Below are 20000 nucleotides of genomic sequence, written 5' to 3'. Positions count from 1 at the left end.
GATGATGGCAATGCTCACAAAGCTGTGAAGCTGCACAGCTGCTGGTACCCACCTAGTTCACATATCGACTCATTTTCATGTTCAATTTCTGTATGTAGGATGCCTAAATATTTACAGGAAGAGAAGGAATACAGTATCGGTTAGAAGACAAGACAACCATCAAAAATCCCCTGATTCAAGATAGTATATAATAATAATAATTGTTGAACCCCCCCCCCCCCCCCCGGGGGTGTCGACTAACAAACATAGACCTAACTTTACTCAAGCATAAAAAAGAGAGAATGGGAAAAGACTTGAAATTTAAAGTAGACCTGTACTATATGGAGTATACTCAAGCATAAAAAAGAGAATGGGAACAGACCTGAAACAACTGCATTATAAATCAGTTTCGAGCTTGAAATAATTAAATAAATTATTTTCCGTGAAATGTGATCAATCTCCTACATCAGCATCTCCGTCGCCATATTTGTTCAAGGTGATGAAAGCCACGGCCAGCAAGGCTGTGCCAACAAGGTCACCCAGTGCTGTCAAGTACGGTATGGCGCTGTTGTCTGGGTCCGTTCCTCGCCTCCACAGCCAATGTACCAGCCAGTTGGACACGATCAGCAACAGTAGCACCTGAACAGGCCACAAACACACCATCCACATCAACATACATGTACCATTACACAGGTGTTTACGAACCTCCGGCTGCATATAGTGCTGTTGGTGAATCGTATACATACTGATGTACCATCATGTGACAAAAAGAGATGAAAAAGCAGGCAGCGACAGAATGCAACCAGCGTCAACACCATGTTGCTGTGTCTGTCCTCATGGAAAATCTTGACACAGCGGTCTCCCGGGTGCATGATTCTTCTCCCTAATCCAGAACAGAACTGATGTAGAGGGGACGGTTTCAAATAGGACACAAGTTGCAAACCGGAACGGACTCAGTATTCACTTTCTCTCTTGGTATTTTGATTAGAAAACATATGTCACAGTGAGACTACGATGTGTTATACTCCGAGCCAAAATTTCATGGCTCTGCGATGACCAGAAGCGCCATATCAAGCAAGTGAGTTTTTGACGTGTTGCTTCGCACTGCGACTTGAGTTTTACGACTTTCGAAAAATCAACTTCTTGTCATAGGTAAACAGCGGCTCGCCTCTTGCCAATAAAGCACCGCATACCAATCAAAACTAATGGAAGCACACACAAGGCTTATTGTTACTCTGTACTGGCCGTCGTGGAGCGATAGCAATTACCTAATTTCAGACCCAGAGTGAATTTGACGTGCACTCTAAAACGTGTCCGGTTTGGAGCCACCTCTGATTTGAACTTTTTTGAAGCGAAAAATTGGGCAACTTGGAGGCAATGGGTCAACACAAAGGAGTGGCTCAGTTCGATTGACTCTGGCCCCAGAGCACACTTCAACATGCCAGTTTCCTTCCACAAACATATTTCAAGTGAAAAATCAACGCTGATGATCGGTTTGAGTCTATACAAATTTGGCTGTCAAAGCGTCCCGGTATCGAGCCGTCCCCTCTACATGCATGTACCCGCAATGACCAAACATCACCAGCAAAGCTCTCTGCCTACCTGCAGGAAGGCTGCAACGAAGTAGCCAACAGCAAAGTATGGTGTGATACTGGTGTGACTGCCGCCCTGCTCAACAGCCCGGATGGTCAGCAAGAACACAAAATGGCCGGGGATAGTAAGGAACAGCAGAAGACGGGCCGTGCTGGCCGATCCACCTGAGCGAGAGAAGCAGCAAAATAATGGAGAAAAGCACATGGAACTGTCAACAGAGACATGAAAAACCAATGACTGATCTTACAATACAACGCCAACACCAACACGCCACTTGCACATTGCCAAATATGGAACGTAAAAGTAGTAGTGTGCACATAACTTTATAGGGCCACGTCGGGATCAGCAATGCGGAACACACTGCACAACCATCTTCACATGGCTGTGTTGCATGCTGTGCGCAACACAGTGACTACACTAATATTGTGCACTGGGATTAAAACTGTGTCCATTCAGTTATACGAGTTACATGTCGGACATCGGTAGGGGTGAAACGATTAGTTCGAGTATTCGTTCGAAAATTTCAAACGAGCAAGTATTCGAAATTTTGCACTCGATCGTTTTTTTTTTTTTAGTATTGCCATTCTATATTTCAAAAACTTTGGTTGTACCGCTCGCCCACTGGTATGCATGCATAATCTTGAGTCAGTATTTTACGACTTGGACGATGCGATCACCACGGCAAGTAACGTTGGTTAATTTAACGTTCTGAGATATGAAATACTGATGAAAATCGTTACTTTACACTCTGTACAAGACATTGGCGACTTTTGTTCTATGATCACAGATAATTTCTTCCGATTCGGTCGAGAACTCACAAATCTAACGCTTTTGAATTTTGATAAAATACTCGAAATAATCGGATACAGTCAACTTCGCTTATAACGACACTCGGCGGGGCATCAGAAAAGTGTCCTTATTCGCGAAGTGTCGTTATACCCGAAGTCTAAGTACATGTATACAGGTAGAATGGATTTTGCTCTGGGCATGGAAATTCTGTCGTTATTCGCGAATTGTCGTTATATCCGCAGTCGTTATAAGCGAAGTTGACTGTACTCGATCGAATATTATGAATGAGTGATCGATTGGTCAAAATAGATACTCGTTTCACCCCTAGACATCGGACATGAGTTGCAACTCATTAGCAGCATAGGTGGGAAGAGAGAGAGAGAGAGAGAGAGAGAGAGAGAGAGAGAGATACAGGGGGAGAGAGAGAGAGAGAGAGAGAGAGAGAGAGAGAGAGAGAGTAAGTTACGAGAGAGAGAGACAGGGAGAAAGAGAGACAGGGAGAGAGAGAGAGACAGACAGGGAGAGAGAGAGAGAACGGGAAGACTCATGAACAAAGCATTTCCTTTCCTAGACTGTCAAACGTCCCCACAGCGAAATAATGTGATTATGCGGATGCGCGTTTTTCTCGCTACTGGCTTCCATCTGCGTTGCCGTACTAGTAATATCAATCTCTCTTTCACCATCCAGGCCTTGCCCGGGAAGTGGACCACAGATACGCGTACACGCACTCACCAGAGCCCCGGAACGTCCCGCAGCAACTGCCATTCTCCGGCACAGCTCGCTGATCACCGGTAGAAAATCGTTGATGCAGACCAGTGGACAGGCGACTAGCCTGGATGGCAACCAGATTACCACCCACACCTAGGACCAACACCACAGCAAAAAAAACAACAACGAGTCACAAGTCTGAATAAGTTACAGTCCAGCACAGACACAAAGATTTCGAAGCCACAGTGAATGCAGTGCAGAGACACCTGAAACACCAGCTCTCCTCACCAGCAGCCACACCGCTATGAGCAACACTCTGCACAGCAGTGGGTAGTACTGCAGTGCACAATGCACAAGAGAGCCGACAACAAGTGAGATGGGGGCTAAGTTAGGACAACCGCCGTGTGACTGACCATCACACTAAGGCACTCACTCACACAGTAGCCAGAACAGTAGTGACAGCGAGATACTTAGACCAGTACCGTGATCACTACTGAAACTCACACTCGCCTTGCACAAACAACAAGCTTCAGGTCAAACAAGAAAAAGTACAACGGTGCTAAAGTAGACGTAAGGACACAGTGCAACAGGATAAGCGAAAGGCACTCGTCAAGCTCTGGTTCCACACTACACCCAACAGAGCCACCTTCACTGTCCAGTTTCATTAGCGCCACAGTAGTGTAGAACAGTGTAGAACAGGACTCACCACATATCACAGGTGCAAACACAGCAATGCCTTGATACCGGGTGACGGCCTTGTCCAAAATGAATCCACCGCCACTTGAGAGGAAAAGAAGAAAGGAGGGGAAACAAGAAAGATCACACCCACACAGCGCGGAACGCCGGGGAAGAGACAAGGGAATTGGTCATCAGCTGACACATGTCATAGAACCTCAGATCTCACACTCTCCTGGTGAAAAGTAAAACCAAGAATACTCGTGCACTGTGACCAGTCCAACGTGCTGCAATAAACCAGGTATACAATGTAGATACAACATGGTGATCTCTCCACAGGACCACAAGACTCAAGCAGCCAGAGTCCTGCATACAATGACCATAGCCATGCAAATGACACCACTGCCTTTCCTAGCACCTAGGGGGTTGATCCTTGAGGGCGGTGAGGTTCCTACGGATGCGGTAAACTTAGGCCTCGTTTACACGACAACGATTGAAAAACGTTTTTGTCAAAAACGTTTTCAAAAGAATACGCTTCAACAGATTTGGATAAGAGCGTTTACACGACAACGCTGAAAAACGTTTCAAAAACGTTTCAAACGAAAAACGGCCTCAAAGTGTTTTTCAATCGTTTTCGTTCCGTTTCGTTCTCGTGTAAACGGCAAAAACGTTTTACTAGTACGAGCCTTGTACTCAAAACATGCCGCCGCCAGCCTGCGCCAGGCCAACTTTTTGCACGTGACCATTGCGCGCCGAAAAAAGTGTTGCAGTGTACACGATTATCGTTTTCGTGTAAACAGCAAAAACGTTTCGAAAACGATTGAAAAACGTTTTTCAATCGTTGTCGTGTAAATGAGGCCTTAGTGTAACCGAGTCTCACAAGAGGTACACAAAATGAAGTAAAACAGGGCTGTTTCGTCATTGCTCAGAGTTTCATGGCAAAAACCAATCATCAGACAACATAAAGGAGATCAGAAAAAGCGCAGGTATATGAAGGCAAGGTAACCGAGTCTCTACGGGAAACTTGAGAAATTTTTTTATCGTTTTTTTGTTCCCCTTGCTAGCAAGTTGCATGTTCCTTACCTGCTGATAACCATAGCCATTAGCACTGGCCACCATCCCGAGTGTAGTACATCACATGTGAACTCATTGCGCCGTGCTATCGTCCACCAGAGGGGTATAGTCAGCAAGAATACTATTGCCAGAACTACACCTACCCAGGGCCCTGTCGACAGTGAGCAGCAAAGAACAGACAAGGCGGGGCAGAAGAGGAATGAGGACAGGGTACGTTGGGGAGAACTTGACAGGCTGGTGGGCTTCTTGCTGTGTGCTCTGTGCGTGCATGTGTGTTGTAGAAAAGCACCTGAAAGCCACTGCGGTAACATCGTGAGCTGTATAACTTCTCCGGCGCACAATGTTACTACAGTATACCGAACTAGCATACCAGTCCGTATACAGAACACTCAGCTAATGGCTTTGAGCAATGAACATTCACCTCCACGTGATGTCAGGGAATGGAGGATTGGGATACGGTGCAAAGAGTGGCTTTTATAGTTACAGCCTATGAAGAAAATAATGCATATTCCACCAGCGTCTCTACAGCCAGTCACCTGTCGTGAGTACAAAGTCGCACACGAAGCTAAGGCGCCAACCGGCATTATAATTTTTCACGGAACGAAAAGGCTTAGTTATGACAGTTCTCCGCCCAACCAGCCCCTGGTTTCGTGTAAAAGATCGATATTTACGGACAAACACATTCACATCCACACACGCACCCACCCACAAACACACACAGCACTGAAACTCACTGCTATAGAGATGATCGTACATGAAATCGGACACACCAACCAGCAGTGCCAGCGTCGTGATATCACCCAGGCTGGCCGCTATCGGAGTCGCAACGTTATCCGGATCAATTTTTAATCGATGAGAGCCGTACACCACTAGACACATCACACAGCCCAGGATGAGACTAGCCAGGGATGCTGTGAAGAGAGAAGCGCCGATCATCAGCGAAGCGTGCCGCCAATGACTGACCGGGTGAGCATGACCAGCTGGGCCACCCATATCCTGTGCACCCAGTACTATTGCCACAATGGCTGCAATCAACGCTACAACCAATGCCTGTGTCTGCAGCACAGAGCACAAGAAACGGAACGGCACAGATACAGTAGAAGTTAGCATAGAACGGAAAGGTAACGGGCTACAGCTCAAACACAGACAGCAGGTGCGAGTCCATGGTTAGAGTTTGGGTGGAAGTCAGTGAGGCACTACCTCCAGCACTGCTGGCAATTTACCACCGTATTTCTGAAGGAAGATTTCAAAACAGGAACTAGGAGGGTGCCTTTGTCTCCAAAACTATAATTCTATTGATGAATTCAAAGTCTGCATTTAGCATACAGAATACTGCATGTCTCTCGTGCTTCTTCGCTTTCAAGGCTACCATACACGGCCTATGCTCACACTTGTTTTCCTTTAGCAAGGCCGGAAGTGGTGACAAGCAGCTCTAGACTGGCAACACAAGTTGAGTTCACAACAGGTCACGCAACAACTGGTCTATGCACAAAGGAAAGGAGACAACTTCCCAGCGACAAAAAAATATATAAGCATGGCAAATTTCAACACGCCTTACCTGTGCAAGAGCTAAATTACCGAAGCATAGCTTTAATGCTGTCTTCCTATCATCCATACTGCCCAGATTCGCCTAAAAAGGTCAATGCACAGAGCATACAGAGCAGAGAGACAGAGTAGATTTAACAGTCTGTACATAATTGAGCTCCGTGAAGTCCGACTAGAAGTGCATATTTGGCGCCCTCGACACCCTGGAAGTGGTACAAATGCGGGTGGACGTACACATGTACAATTTATACAGTGATGTAATGCGAACGGGTCCAGGGCGCCAGTTTTGCACTTAGGGTCGGATTTCACCAAGCGCAACTGTAGACACACTTCTAGTAACTGCCACATGCCAACAGATACGGTTCTTCCGTACGTAAAATACGCTCCTCATGAAGCAGCGACAGGTGAACAGCCCAAATCAGCCAAAGTGTTCAAGAGGACATAACCCCCGTAGCAGTGTGCAACCGCCTTCGTTTTCCCTTTCCAGCGCCGTGACGGCAGAGTTTCACATCACACAAGTTGGCGCAGTGGGTTACGCAAGCAAACGGTGGAAAGTGACCACCAGAAAGTCGTAGCCAAAGCAGCTACCATGTGCCGGATGCACAATGATGAAACGCGTACAAAGTTCGTAGAAACCTGCCAGGAAACCATACAGCATAGGGAAGGGGAGGTACGGAGGTCAACAGCATCAAGAGTACAAAACCCGCGAGAGTGCGCAACTGCCTGCACAACCTCTATCCAGTGCTGCAACGGCAGAACTTCATATCACGTAACATGGTTCAAAACGGTTACTAGTATGCTGGAAAACAGTGCGAAGTGACCAGCAGGGAGTTGAACCCAAAGCAGGGTTGCGTACAACGCTGTAGGCTGGACTATCGTGCAACTGGTGCAAAGAATGTGTACGGGTTTGTCACATGATGTGAAGTTATGACATTGCAGAGACGCAGACCCCATAGCAAGAATGTGTACGGGTTGGTCACATGATGTGAAGTTATGAAGTCGCAGAGACGCAGACCCCATAGCTGGTGTAGTACACGCTTGGAGGTTAATACAGACACACAAACACACAAACGAGTACGCACGGCCGTGCACACAGCACCTCAAATTTTGACTAACCTGTGTGGAAAGACGGGACGCCAGCGTCATTTCAAGGTTTCCTTTCAGACCAAGCAGGGCAGGCACGAGAATAAACAACTCTGGTATTTCTAAAAAAACAGGGAAGTGCTACATGCACATAAAGAAAGTACAGCAACAACACACACACGCACATACACAGTCAGAGTTGAACGACGTTGACATGACACTTCAACCTATGCCCAGTCAGCATCGTGCAGAAATCTCTCCTTATCAGTGCGCCATAGCCGACATGTTTCAAATGTGTTCAACGGAACTTCTACCTCATACGCACTACATCCAGTAAACGCAAGGCAAGGAAGAACCCAGAATACTACTACATGTAGTACATGCATCTAATCCATCTTGGCCCACTAGTAAGATACCGTATTATCTCTAATATAAGCACAGTCTCCAATAATAGCACGTCTCCAATAATAGAACACCTTGGGGCGGCATTCAAAAAATAAAGTGCTCCGTCTCCATTATAAGCACACTGTGTAAATTCATTATCTGTACCGGCGAAAAAAACCCTGAAATGTGTGTGTCTGACATGAATTCGGCATGGCAACAAGCCTCTGAAATGAGGTTGAAATAATAATGGAACAGTCTCCAATAAAGGAACGTCTCCATTAATAGCACGGGGCGGAGGTGCATTGAAAAAATAAAGGACCGTGCTTATATTAGAGATAATACGGTAGTTAACTGAACAGCTACTGGGGCAACACTGGCACCAATCATTCCGTGCGCTGGCCAATAAGGCATGCAGATGACACGTAGGACTTGCAGCATTCGCCTACATAGGTAATGGAGGTAAAGAAAAAAGAAGATTCAAGACTTTGGAAAACCTTCATGACTTTGTCGACGCGGGGTGATGACGGCATAATTGTCCTATTTTACTGCTACATGTATTTCGAAATTGTTGTCTCCGCGTCGTTTATTTTAAAAAAGAAGATTCAGTGGCATTTCAAGATTGGGTTGGCCACATTGCATCCATGCATATTACAAGCAGCTCATGGTCACCTGCACAACGTCAAGATACGCTCCCGCTACGGCCATTCCACAACCCGCAAACAAGAATGGGATCACCAGCTGCTTGGCAAGCTGTGCTGGGAACCATCTTGCACACAGCAGTCGCACCTCTCTCGGGTGCTGCACTGGCATCAGCATTCTGAGGTACTGTCTCAGCGGACGGCTACACTGCTAACAAAATACTGGAGTGATGGGAGAAATGCATTATTGATTGCCTTTACACACACACACACACTCTAGCAGGGAGTAGAAAGCTTCCGCGTGCACTCCTGTGTGTTTCTGGCAAGGCACTTCACATACTGTGGAAGTTAAACCCATCGTCAATCACTCTTAGTGTCCTCACAGGCCAAGGAATTTCATCCAAGCACGCAGACCAAGTTCTTATCTCGACGTACGCATCGCCACAAGGGCGGAAGGAGGCCGGCATATCGAGCTGCCTTGCTCCTGTACGACCCATGCCTCACGTGCATACACGAGACAAACCACTACTACTATCAACTAAATTACTTATCGAGTACAAGCAATGCCCCCAACACACATCCACACAACATTCATGATGGAGGACATGGTTCAAGTCACAACTAGCCAGAACTACCACCACGAGTGCTGCTCCGGTACAGCTACAATCACACTACTGTGTAGGGCTACAACGACAGTACGAACACCTCAAACAACCAGCATTCAAAGTACTTGAAAAAGTCTACACGAAAAGAAAGGAAATTTTCAAAATTCAAATAATGTGTAAATACTAACCTGGGAATGATCGAGCAGAAGGCCAGCTCCCACCGTTCCAAACCCTGACATCATGTAAGGAAAAAACACCTGTGCAGCCGTGTTAGCAACAGAGGCCTCATTGGGCACTTCTCTCGCCAGGGATTCACTGCCCGCACCGCCATTCTCAATATCAGACTCGACATCGGAGTCAACAGCTTCCAGCAATGGCTGCTGAACATTCCCATTGGCTGGCTGCTGGGGCTTGGTTGGAGAAGGTAGCTTAGCGTTACTACTGCTTACGCCAGACCCAGAAAACTCCTCCAGCTCCAGCTGGACAGATTCTCCACCAGTCATAATTGAAAAGAGATCATTACTTGGGACTGTCTCCCTCAGCGAGGGCAATTTTATCCACTCCTTTCACAACAAATCAAGACAAATTTAGACAGTCACCGACTGAGTCCACTTGAGTTACAAAGCGTGAAGTTAGTTCCCGATACTAGTAAACCCTAGCTTCAAGTCACGACTCGACTACGAATCCACAAGAACAAGTCATTCCAGGTGGCCGGTACGCGATATCTGCGGCATCTTCATTATGATTGCCTTCTGAAGTGAAGTCTTTTGTTTCGTTTCCCTGTGACTTTTTTGAAGTCCAGCGAGGCAGCGACTACTCATGAGCTCAGTATACAGTACAGTATGCATGATAATGATGTCACATTGCTATACGTGGCACGTGTTGTCATGGATACAGCAGGATCACGCCGTCATTGCGCGTCATAATGTGTACTACGCGGCGCGGTACGGTATAGGGTGTGTGTGTACGGTACAAGTAGTACGTCGCGTCGCCGCGCCGGCGCGCCACGCGTGCACGGCCAAGCGCCATGTGCGCGCGCGTTCAAAACTAGCTTCAGCAGGCTGCAGCCTAGTGCAGGGCTGATGATTGATGGTGCACCGGTGCTTGGCGCATGCATGAGCTACTGGAAGTATACATGTACCGGTACTTGCAAGATCCAACACCACACTGGAACAGCTACAGGCAACACATGCTTGCATATCTGGTCTGCAACAAAACTTCAAAAGAAGTGCAAGGTCGTGCTTTCTCGTTTTTTTGCTCTTGTTCAGTTCTTGCTTGAGTTGAGGAGCTGCTTGTACGTATTGTTCAAGGTCTGCCGGGAATACTTACATTCCTATACCATGGCAAGTTGTTTAGGAGAAAGGCGTAGCTCTAGTGTTTACCTACTTGCTCCCCACGACACTCCAGGCTTGAGTTCCTGCGATGCTGAAGTTTGTGCTCGGTCTCAAGCTGGGCTCTGTGGAGACGACCTGGATCATTCCCATCCTACAGAGTTTCTGAACGATTTGGTGAGGGATCAGGTGGATGGTAGAGCTTTCTGCATGGATAGTACAAAACCATGTGAAAAGCCTCTGCACGCTGGAGACATCGCTGCTGTTGAGAGGACTCTGCAAGTTTCCTCCTGTGCCTTGATTGTTGGTTTGTTGTATGCCGAGCGACTTCAGGCAGCAGAAGCTGCCTCAAGCTCGTCTTGTGAGGAAACAACCATTGTGCCCGATGATGATAGGCTAAGTCATGCTGCTGCGCCAGCACCTGGTTGCTCCTGTGCCGAGCCGGCTACTGATCCACCCTCGGATGACAATTTCAATTTCAGTGCTGCTGACCTATTTCTAATGTGTGTGTTGACCGCGAACAAGTATTTGTATGACGAAGGTGAGCCAGATTCGTGCCTCAACACTGATATGGCGTTGGCAGGACGACGGAAGACGAAAAGAGTCAATCAGATGGAGCGTGCGTTTCTCCATAAAATCGGCTGGAGATTGCACGTCAGCCACGAGGAATTCACGTCGTTTCTAAAGCGAGTCGAGCGTGTACTCGCCCTGAGAGCTATCCGTCGCCCGGGTTATGGCTTCCTGTACCAAGATGCTGCCTGCTTGTGGGATGTGCTTATGAGTCAGTGTGGAATCGTGCTCAGCAGCCTCTTGCAGGTGGCCGGTGTTGTCTTCTCTGCCTATACCCTCCTTGCAGTGGTCTTATTCATCCAGCCAGTGATGCTGACACCCGCGAGTAGTACCGGACCAGCATGCGGTAAATCCGTTTGCACATCGAGCCGCGCTGTCGAGAACAACACCATGTCGGGACCACCTGCCTCGCTTGCTAATGCACCGCCTGCCCGTAGCACTGACATGTGGGTGTCACCGTACGCTCAGTCCACGCTCGAAACGTGCCAGTCGTGCACGTCACAGCAGCGCTCAGCTACGCACTCGACTGGCGTGCAGACGTATGCTGCCAGTGCGCATGGCCAGGAAGCGCCCGCACAGCCGAAGAACCAAACCGCATCGAAGCCGCTTCTGTTGCCACATAGATTTGGGAAAGCGTACCGGTACTTTTTTGCAGCTGCGTAACATCGTCTTTTTATTCGCCTTCGAGCGTCTTTGTCCTCGTTTTTTTGTTAGTGTAATTGTGTTAACTCCTTTTTTGGTTATCGTGGAGTGAGTGATCTAGCTGTGTTGAGTGACTGATCTGGCTATGTTGCTGTTTCTACTAGCTGTATCCTGTTGGTCTTTATTCTTCACTAGTATCTTACTGTTTTAATGTTAGTGCCGTCTAGACCTCCAGTGCCAGCAGATGCTTGCTATAGAAGTTAGTTCAAGTTATCGACTCATATTGCTACCTTGTTCGGTGGTGTGGTGGGGCGTGGTGTGTCTTGGCTTCTGCTGGGTGATGGAAGCGAGTGGGCTGATGTCATGCAGCATTCATGTCATGTGCATCTACCAACATCACAGCTCACCGACTCTGCACAATGAACTTTGACGTTACTAAACGGAGACGTCTTGTATGGAGTGGCAACACACGCATTGGTTTGCCACTTGATACATAGCATAATTATGATAAGAATTGGCCCAACGTCCTTCGGCGCGTGACTCAACTGTTTGGGTTTTGTCTCGTCCAATGCCAAGGGCATCATCATTCATAGCACTCTATTTGATCATATGCAACTTTTATTCTTCACTATGATCGGTCAGACAATCGAAGTTAAGTAAAAAGAATTGTTCAACTTCCAAAATACTTGAAAATAGTAAATACACCAACATGTACTTGACTGTCCGCACAATGTTGACACATGCTTTCGAAATGAAGCTGTGTACTGGTAAATGCTGTTTAGTTCATTGCTATTCGAAACATCTTTTTTCATGCAGCGCTACAACTGTTGTCCGACGATCACCTCGTGCGTGCAACTCTGACGGTTACAACTAATAATTATTCATCCTCTTCAGGCGCGTCGGAACGACTTTGGAAGTGGGGCGGCCATGGAAGGGGGGTCCGGGGGTCCTCCCCCGTGAAAAAATTTCAAAAATTAAAGCCAATTGCAAGCATTTCCGGGCATTTGGTGCCATTTCAGTGTACGGTAACTACAATAAAAGACTTTTTGATTCTGCAAAAAACCAAGAAGATGCTACGATCGGGGACAAACATTACCCTCCCCCGGGAAAAAAATTCAAAAATTGAAGCCAATTGCAAGCATTCCCAGGCATTTGGTGCCATTTCAGTGTACATGGACTTTTGATTCTGCAACAAACCACGATCGGGGACAAGGATTTGCCACGTTTGCGCTGAGATCATCGCGCTTTGTTGCAGTGTGCTAAAAAAAAAAAAAAAAAAACCGCCCGAAAAAGTGGGGCGGCCATGGCCGCCCCGGCCGGTGCGGTTCCGACGCCCTTGCTCTTTACTTGCGAGCCTACAAACATCAGTGCTGTGGACAGCATACTCAGTACACGTTGCTTGTTGGCAAGGTCTATTGTACTCTTGCTATGGGAACTTTACATGAAAGTAAAAAGAAAAAAAGAAAACTCTTGCTATGGGGGGGGGGGGGGAGAAATTACAAATCAATTATTTTGCTTTTGAATGTCAATGTCACAGCTTGTTGAGGAAGAGAAAGTACAATCTCGATACTATATGTACATGTCAGTACTTCAAAAAGTTCAAAGGAGCAAAATCAAATGATCCTTTTTCAATTCATCAAAGCAATCATGGCCTTCACATGATGCCATCATGGGGGGGGGGCAACACTATACAAGTGCAATACCCTGTGAATGCTACTATTGCCTATGAGCGCTCCATAGCACGTTGGCTGGACGTTTGCACTCGATCTGCACAGGCACTGCATTCTACACGTTAATGAAAGCGTCAATCTATTCTATTTCAAGGCTCAAGTCTTTCAAGGTTTCAAGAAGCTCATTTGATCTTTCCTGAGATTCCCCGTCACATCAAGTTCTCAGTGACTCATGGCGCTCCATTCATGTGGATACAGTGGGCATATGGTACTTCCGGAATTGAAGTAAACATAACACTTCAGCTCCTTTGGATAGCTGTTGGCTGGAGCCTTGGAGGCGTGAGTGTTGCCAGGAAACTTTCAATGTAAAGCATTGTCTGACAGTTAGATTCTTCCCTCTGTCTCCAGCTTGTTCATAAGCTGCTCCTGGTAAACCTGTCGTCGCTTGTGAAGTTCTGCATCGTTCCTGCAAGACTATCCATTGAACAAACAGACGCAAGAGCAAACAAAAACGATCACAGAAATTAGAAAAATCTGTATCCAACCCACCCTACTAGTAAGGGATAGCGAATACCATAACCATCTCCTGCAGTATAGCAGCAAGTTACCTTCTCCCAATACGTCAGACCCAGTGCTGGTCGCCAGTGACTTGTGGAGCTACAGAAGCGAAGCAATCCAAAAGAACACGCAGACATATATTATTCAGCCAGCAGAATCATGGAACATTGAACAGGCTAGATCACACGCCAGCAAATTTGTTTGGCTTATCCTAGCCATCCCAACACGGTCTTCTGTCCCGTAATGTTCCTGCTACATCGAACGTGACCCAGGACCTATCATGGCCAGGCAGGCAGCAAGCAAACCAAAAAAGCTTGCCAAGGATATTATACCCCACTGCAGTATGCCAGGGTAGCTTGAGGGCAGGTATGGGGCCGGTTAGCTACGGGACATAATGCGGCTACAGCATGCTGGGATGGCTTCAAGAGGGTGTGGGGTCAGTAAGCTATAGAGTATAAGGCGGCTACAGCATGCTAGGATGGCTTGATGGTGCGGTGCCAGTTAGCTACAGAGTATAAGGCGGCCACAGCATGCTGAGTAGGCATAGCCCGATTTTGCTAGCAATTCTGCTAGCAAAATATCGAAGAATTTTGAAAGGGAATTTGCTGGCAAAATGGAGCAAAATATCGGTGTGTTCTCTGTAAATTGGGAGATTTTACACTTCTACGGTGCACGTGACTCATTTTCGCACAGTTTTACCAACACGTGACTCACTTTTTCTCATTTTTGCCACCACGTGACCCACTTTCGGTCAGTTTTCCCGCGTGTGACACAAATTTTGGAGCATAAAGGGAGCAAAATATCGAGTGGCCTGGCAAAATGAAAGCAAAATATCGACGATGAGCCAGCAAAATTATGCGGCAAAATATCGAAGCTTCACTAGCAAAATCGGGCTTTGCCTAATGCTGAGATGGCTGGCTTGATGGTGTGGAGCCAGTTAGCTATAGGCTTATACTAAGTTATAGAGTGTAAGGCGGCTACAGCATGCTGGGATGGCTTGATGGTGTGGGGACGGTTAGTGGCACAAGCTGTAACGCCACCGTACTTACGCGTTTGGGTTGGCTCGATGAACAGTATACGGATGATGTCCCAGCAGGCAAGCTGGCTCCACTGCCATGCACTTCTCTGTATCACACAGGTCTTGACCATAGTCCTTTGAGTTAGCAGAGGTCACAAAAAGGCACGGCACATGCAAATCATTACTTATTGCAGTGCCAACTGTCCTGGCATGCACAATACATGTAGCATGCAGTGACCTTCACAAATGTTGGCCAACTTTTGTAGGCGTGGGTTCGAATCCCACTTCTGACACCATGTTGTGTCATGTACTGACATAAGCGGGAAGTGGTTTATTTACAGACAGATGAGTGTAGATATAATGAAGTGTCAGGGAGGCCATGCCCAGCAGAGCATGGTATCATGCGTAGTACGGGGTAGTGAGAGGTCACGTACCGTCTATACATGGCGACAGACAGGGGAAGGACTATGCCGTGAATGGGTGAAAGGATAACATGATACAGGATAGGACACCGGTTAGGTTATAATCCACAAACATTCTATGTTAGAAGTGAACCTGATACAAGTCAAACCGAACACATCATCAGCAGTTTATTGTGACTGTACTCTTTGCAATGCAAGTGACATAGAAAGGACCATGGGCACCGGTAGTACTCCAATGACACTGTGAAGATCAGTTCGGTTTGACTTGTATCAGGTTCACTTCTAACATAGAATATTCGTACATTGTAAGATTAGAATCTTTGACAAATCGAGTGTCCATCTTTGGGTTTCAGTGTAAATGGGTCGACCTGTATTGAGGGTGTGCGCTGACGGGGTGGTCTGTTTTGGGGACGTCCAGTTAATAGCAGTTATGGGAATGGAGTTTGGGGGGGGGGGGGCGCTGAAGTCAACCGCGCTGTTTTGGGTCGCGCTCATGGGGGGGGGGGGCATACCCTGCTGATGCCCCCATCTACACCAATGTTTCTTCTTCTCCGTCAATTAGTGGTAGAACTTGTAACCCAAGATTTTACAGGGGCAGATTCTCATTCAGAAGCTACATACCATGTCTGTTGTTTTCATGCACTTTTGATATCATGTGTGCTCAAACCAACCATTTTACTAGCATGAAGAGTAACTGTTATTCCAGTGAAACAGTTTAAAAAGCCATTGGCAGAGGCAAGCATTGGTTATCTGTACTTCTGAAGTACACGTGTGATAAAAGTGTCAATCATACCTTCAGCTGCTGACTGAAACCAAGCTGATCCGTCCGTACATGTTCCAGTAACCCTTGTTTGTGTGAGGCATCAGCTGGACCGCACACACGTACACACACATATATACACACACGCACACACACACGCACACACACACACACACACACACACACACACACACACACACGCACGCACACACACACACACACACACACCATCTCACACACGCACACACACACACACACATACACACACATACACACACACACACACACACACACACACACACATGCACACACACAAATTGTATCAATACCACAATAACATCGCCGAGAAACCATTACACGGGTTTGTCCAGTGCCCATAGTCCTGTAAAGCATTCACAGTTCTGCCACTTCTTGCACAGACCAAGCCTATGCTTTCAGCAGATACACTGCAAGAGCAGCAGGTACAGCACACTGAAATGGAATAAGCACAACATGTTCTGCAAATGTATCATGCTACACGTCAAGTCTCATCAGTGAGATCATAAAAAATGTCTTCGTGTCTTGTAGTATACTGTACCATGGTATAAGTATTTTAAAAGTAGATCCATGAGACCGTAACCGTTTGAGTAGGTGTGTACTGTGTGATTTGAGGGTTAAAGTGCCATCATACACTCTTACCATAGAACATGCAGCCATTTTCTTCCGTTGCTCGGTCCAGTGCAAGCCATAGGGTCACGCCTTGATCGTGCATGAAGTATTGGCCATCCTTCGCATGGAATGGTCACAAAAGGAAATCGGTGGAGAAAAGAGTTGTACAGACCATGCAGTGTGCAGTGGAATCTCTCTCATGAAGACCGAGTGCGTGTGCATTCGTCAGGCAAGGATTTTCAGAGGAGAAGTGCCCGTGGACGAATTTCTCCGCATTGTTCATCCCAAAGATGTCTTACTGTGCACATGTATTGTGCGCGAATGCCAGCACCATTGTACACATCAAGCAGCCTTCTAGGAGAAGACCTACGTCACGCCCAACAAATTCAAGTATCAACTGCACTGTAACAAGTAGAAATCCTCTGGCTGGAGCGAGTGCTCAGAGTCGACACTGCTACCCGTAGTCCATATATTATGCACCGCGGAGTACAACACTTATGATTCGTTGTAACCAATCATCAGGGGTTTTGTGGTATTCTTCACCTAGCGGACATGGCCATCACTTTGCTCCACCTATAGGCTATTGCCCTGCAGACCTACCCACGCTGACCATGCAAGCTACTGGTCCAACGGAGTGTCACAGCAAAGGTGATGTTAGTAGTACTGATGTCACGCGCTCCACCGAAGTACAGTGAAACCAGTCTAAGACGACCGCTCAAGGGACCTTCAAAACCCGGTCGCTGTTACCAAGTGGTCTCCTTATCCAGCCTGCATTTGACTGGAAATAGCATCCTTTGGTCCTGGTTGCAGTGGTCTTCTGAAGCAGGTGGTCGCCTTGACAGGTTTTACTGTACATCATTCGATGTGCTTGGTTGATTGCAACAACAAAATCCATCAACCGTACATGCACATCCAGTGAGTCACGGCACATAAACACATTGCAGATCTGCTAGTACCTGATGCGGTGGTGTTGCTTTTGCACCGGGTGGCTTACTGAAGAACTGCATATTGTTACCCTCGCACGGCTCGCCGAGCAGACAGTCCACAAGGCCATTGAAAGCTGGTGAGCACAGGAGCCGGTTGAAGAAGTCGTCATGGTTGTGCATTCCCTCGCAACGAATTATCGTGTCCTTCGGTCGATCTTTGTCCTCATAAAATACGGCCTGCAGTGTGCAAAGTCACAGAGCATCACATATCTTCATTGTAACTAACACATTGAAATACTTCAGTAGCTTAAAATGCCCTGTGCTGTGTATAAATGAGAAAGGCATAGCAGGATGGAATCAATTTTGGGGTGCACATTTTATAGATGTAGAAGGAAACTTGTTATTCGACAAAGCAGCAACAGCTGCTTTAGACTGCCGTGTAGAATACAGAGCCTTCACGCACGTCATCGACACGCACGCATGCATTTACCCAAAACATCCTGCCAGCACACCCACCCACCATGCACACGAAAGACAAGTCATTTGCCTGAGCGTGAGTGAGCCTGAGTCTGATGAGGATGGCATGACAAATCTGCTCATTCCCTTGCGTAGTTAATAGCACTATGGCAAAGTCCATGTCAGATCCACTCCAATATAGCAAACCATACTGAGTTCAGTCATGTATGTCTTTCACCGGGCCAGGGGTGACTGCAGCTTGATATCGGGATGGATCGCCACGGTCTGTTGCCATTGATCATTTTATGGACCTTGCCCTCGCCCACTTACTGCAATGCGGTGAGTCCATAAGTAGGATCATTTTCAAGTACACTCAGAGTCTGGGTGTTAGTGGGGTTTCGGTGGTTGGGCGATTCAACAACTAATTGGATTCCATTTGAATCTCTCTCTCTCTCCCTCTCCCGGGAGACCCACGTGGCCAGTTTGTGTGTGTGTGTGTGTGTGTGTGTGCGCGCGTGCGCGCATGTGTGCATGTGTGTGTGTGTGTGTGTGTGTGTGTGTGTGTGTGTGTGTGTGTGTGTGCGTGTGTGTGTGTGTGTGCGCGCGGGTGCACGAGCTAGCATTGTAGCAATTTGTAGGTTGAGTGTGTCAAAACTCAAAAGTAAACTCACTTTCGGAGGTAGGGTCGGCACAATCTGTTTTGACACGTACGGCCGGGAAGGTGTTGGCGAGTCCAAGATGTAGGAACACACACAAAGAAGTCAGAAACAGGCATGAGGGTACTAGTACACCGTGTGATAAGATGCATCACACAGTCCAAATGATCCTTGCCCGTGCTCCAATATCCAGGGACCGTATGTTACAGCAACCAGAGAGTGTGACTCAGAGGGTGTCGGACACGCTATGGTCACTACGGTATTGACCGTACACTTTTCGTCGCTTGCACCCATTTTTAACGAAATGCTATGATTATTGGCTCTAAATTTTGTAAAGGATTGTCCCGAAAGCGAATTTGGGGCCGGCGCCACTGGTACGACGAGTACGGCCATGATCGCCATGGCAGTTTTCACCAATTCCAGTGTTCATGGAATATCCAGCTGTGAATTTGTTTATGTGAAAGAGCTAATAGCTACTGCATATTCTCGTACAACCCTTGCTAGAGTCTCTCCCTCCTTGACTGTTCTGCCTGTTCCTGGACTACTGTGCTGTCTCTAATATGTCTGTTCAAGTGCTGCGGAAGATGAAGCTGAAACAAGCAGATACAATGTAGCGTGGAGCTACATGTTCATCCTTACCCGATGACAGATGATACTGAAATTGGGCATTGGGAATGATCGGCTCTGGGGCCCAACCTGGGGTCCATACCACCTTTCAGGAGCTGGTCCCGGGCCTAGAATGAGGAAATCCGACTATTACCCCCCCCCCCCAAGTGTGCAACTGTAATCTACCGCTATGCGTTGTGAGGAGGCAGAACTTCCCGTCTCTTTGCAAATTTGTATGCTCTGGTAGGTGTCCGTGATGGTATATTCACGCGCTCACGTACCTCTTTGAGCAATGTCACGTCATCTGCCACTCAGCTGTCGCAGCAAGGGATGATGACCGCGAAGTCAATTTGTGTACATTCTTGGTAGCTAGGGATACACTAGTGACTCATTGTACTGTCGTGTATACGTACATAGCACCTATGAGCTGTTCCGCTACACTTAGGGCATGATCGATTGGTTGGATCTAGATCAAGATCGATTGAGTGGATCCTTTGTATCCACCAAGGCCGGTCTAATCAAACGCTGACCTTGATCGAATATGGAAGTGATTTTTGACGGTTTCGATGAGAGAAAGCAACGATTTCCGCATCATCGCTTTTATTCCCGCCTTTTGTGCACGTATCACGTGCATGTATACAGAGTAAGATTTTTGGCAAGAAAG

General features: G+C 47.2%; 3 protein-coding genes across 3 annotated transcripts in view; 1 reads left to right on the top strand and 2 right to left on the bottom strand.

Moving 5' to 3' along the window:
• Window positions 1-56: 56 nt before the first annotated feature.
• Window positions 57-9855, bottom strand: LOC135809598 (solute carrier family 41 member 1-like). Its single transcript, XM_065322982.1, has 9 exons — window positions 9262-9855; window positions 7480-7587; window positions 6377-6448; window positions 5553-5874; window positions 4828-4969; window positions 3776-3849; window positions 3094-3222; window positions 1582-1736; window positions 57-618 (listed from the first exon to the last, which is right to left on the bottom strand). Exons 1-9 carry the CDS (start codon window positions 9574-9576, stop codon window positions 433-435), a joined length of 1503 nt encoding a protein of 500 aa, XP_065179054.1. The 5' UTR covers window positions 9577-9855; the 3' UTR covers window positions 57-432.
• A 404-nt stretch (window positions 9856-10259) lies between these two features.
• On the top strand, window positions 10260-11899 carry LOC135809599 (protein CNPPD1-like). The gene has a single exon (XM_065322983.1). The coding sequence runs from the start codon at window positions 10414-10416 to the stop codon at window positions 11635-11637; it is 1224 nt and encodes a 407-aa protein (XP_065179055.1). The 5' UTR covers window positions 10260-10413; the 3' UTR covers window positions 11638-11899.
• A 1112-nt stretch (window positions 11900-13011) lies between these two features.
• Window positions 13012-20000, bottom strand: part of LOC135809600 (methylphosphonate hydroxylase-like) — a 9857-nt gene continuing 2868 nt past the window's right edge. The window contains exons 2-8 of the mRNA XM_065322984.1: window positions 18746-18769; window positions 17649-17855; window positions 16723-16810; window positions 16078-16151; window positions 14894-14997; window positions 13895-13943; window positions 13012-13760 (exon numbers count right to left, since the gene is read on the bottom strand). Coding sequence (XP_065179056.1) covers window positions 13671-13760; window positions 13895-13943; window positions 14894-14997; window positions 16078-16151; window positions 16723-16810; window positions 17649-17855; window positions 18746-18769 — 636 coding nt within the window. The 3' untranslated portion in view covers window positions 13012-13670. The remainder of the gene's footprint in view (window positions 13761-13894; window positions 13944-14893; window positions 14998-16077; window positions 16152-16722; window positions 16811-17648; window positions 17856-18745; window positions 18770-20000) is intronic.

This window comes from Sycon ciliatum, chromosome 2, assembly GCF_964019385.1.
Source record: "Sycon ciliatum chromosome 2, ocSycCili1.1, whole genome shotgun sequence".
NCBI classification, from domain to species: domain Eukaryota; kingdom Metazoa; phylum Porifera; class Calcarea; order Leucosolenida; family Sycettidae; genus Sycon; species Sycon ciliatum.
The sequence above is the reverse complement of the archived record's forward strand: the minus strand, read 5'-3'. Positions and strand labels throughout refer to the sequence as shown.

Excerpts from the sequence above, each read along its gene's own strand:
- LOC135809599 (XM_065322983.1), top strand. The coding sequence starts at position 10,414 with ATGGCAAGTTGTTTAGGAGAAAGGCGTAGCTCTAGTGTTTACCTACTT.
- LOC135809598 (XM_065322982.1), bottom strand. The coding sequence starts at position 9,576 with ATGACTGGTGGAGAATCTGTCCAGCTGGAGCTGGAGGAGTTTTCTGGG. Across the intron at positions 5,875-6,376 it reads GTAATTTAGCTCTTGCACAG|ACACAGGCATTGGTTGTAGC; the intron begins GTAAGGCGTGTT and ends TCTGTGCTGCAG. Across the intron at positions 619-1,581 it reads TCGTTGCAGCCTTCCTGCAG|GTGCTACTGTTGCTGATCGT; the intron begins GTAGGCAGAGAG and ends TGGCCTGTTCAG.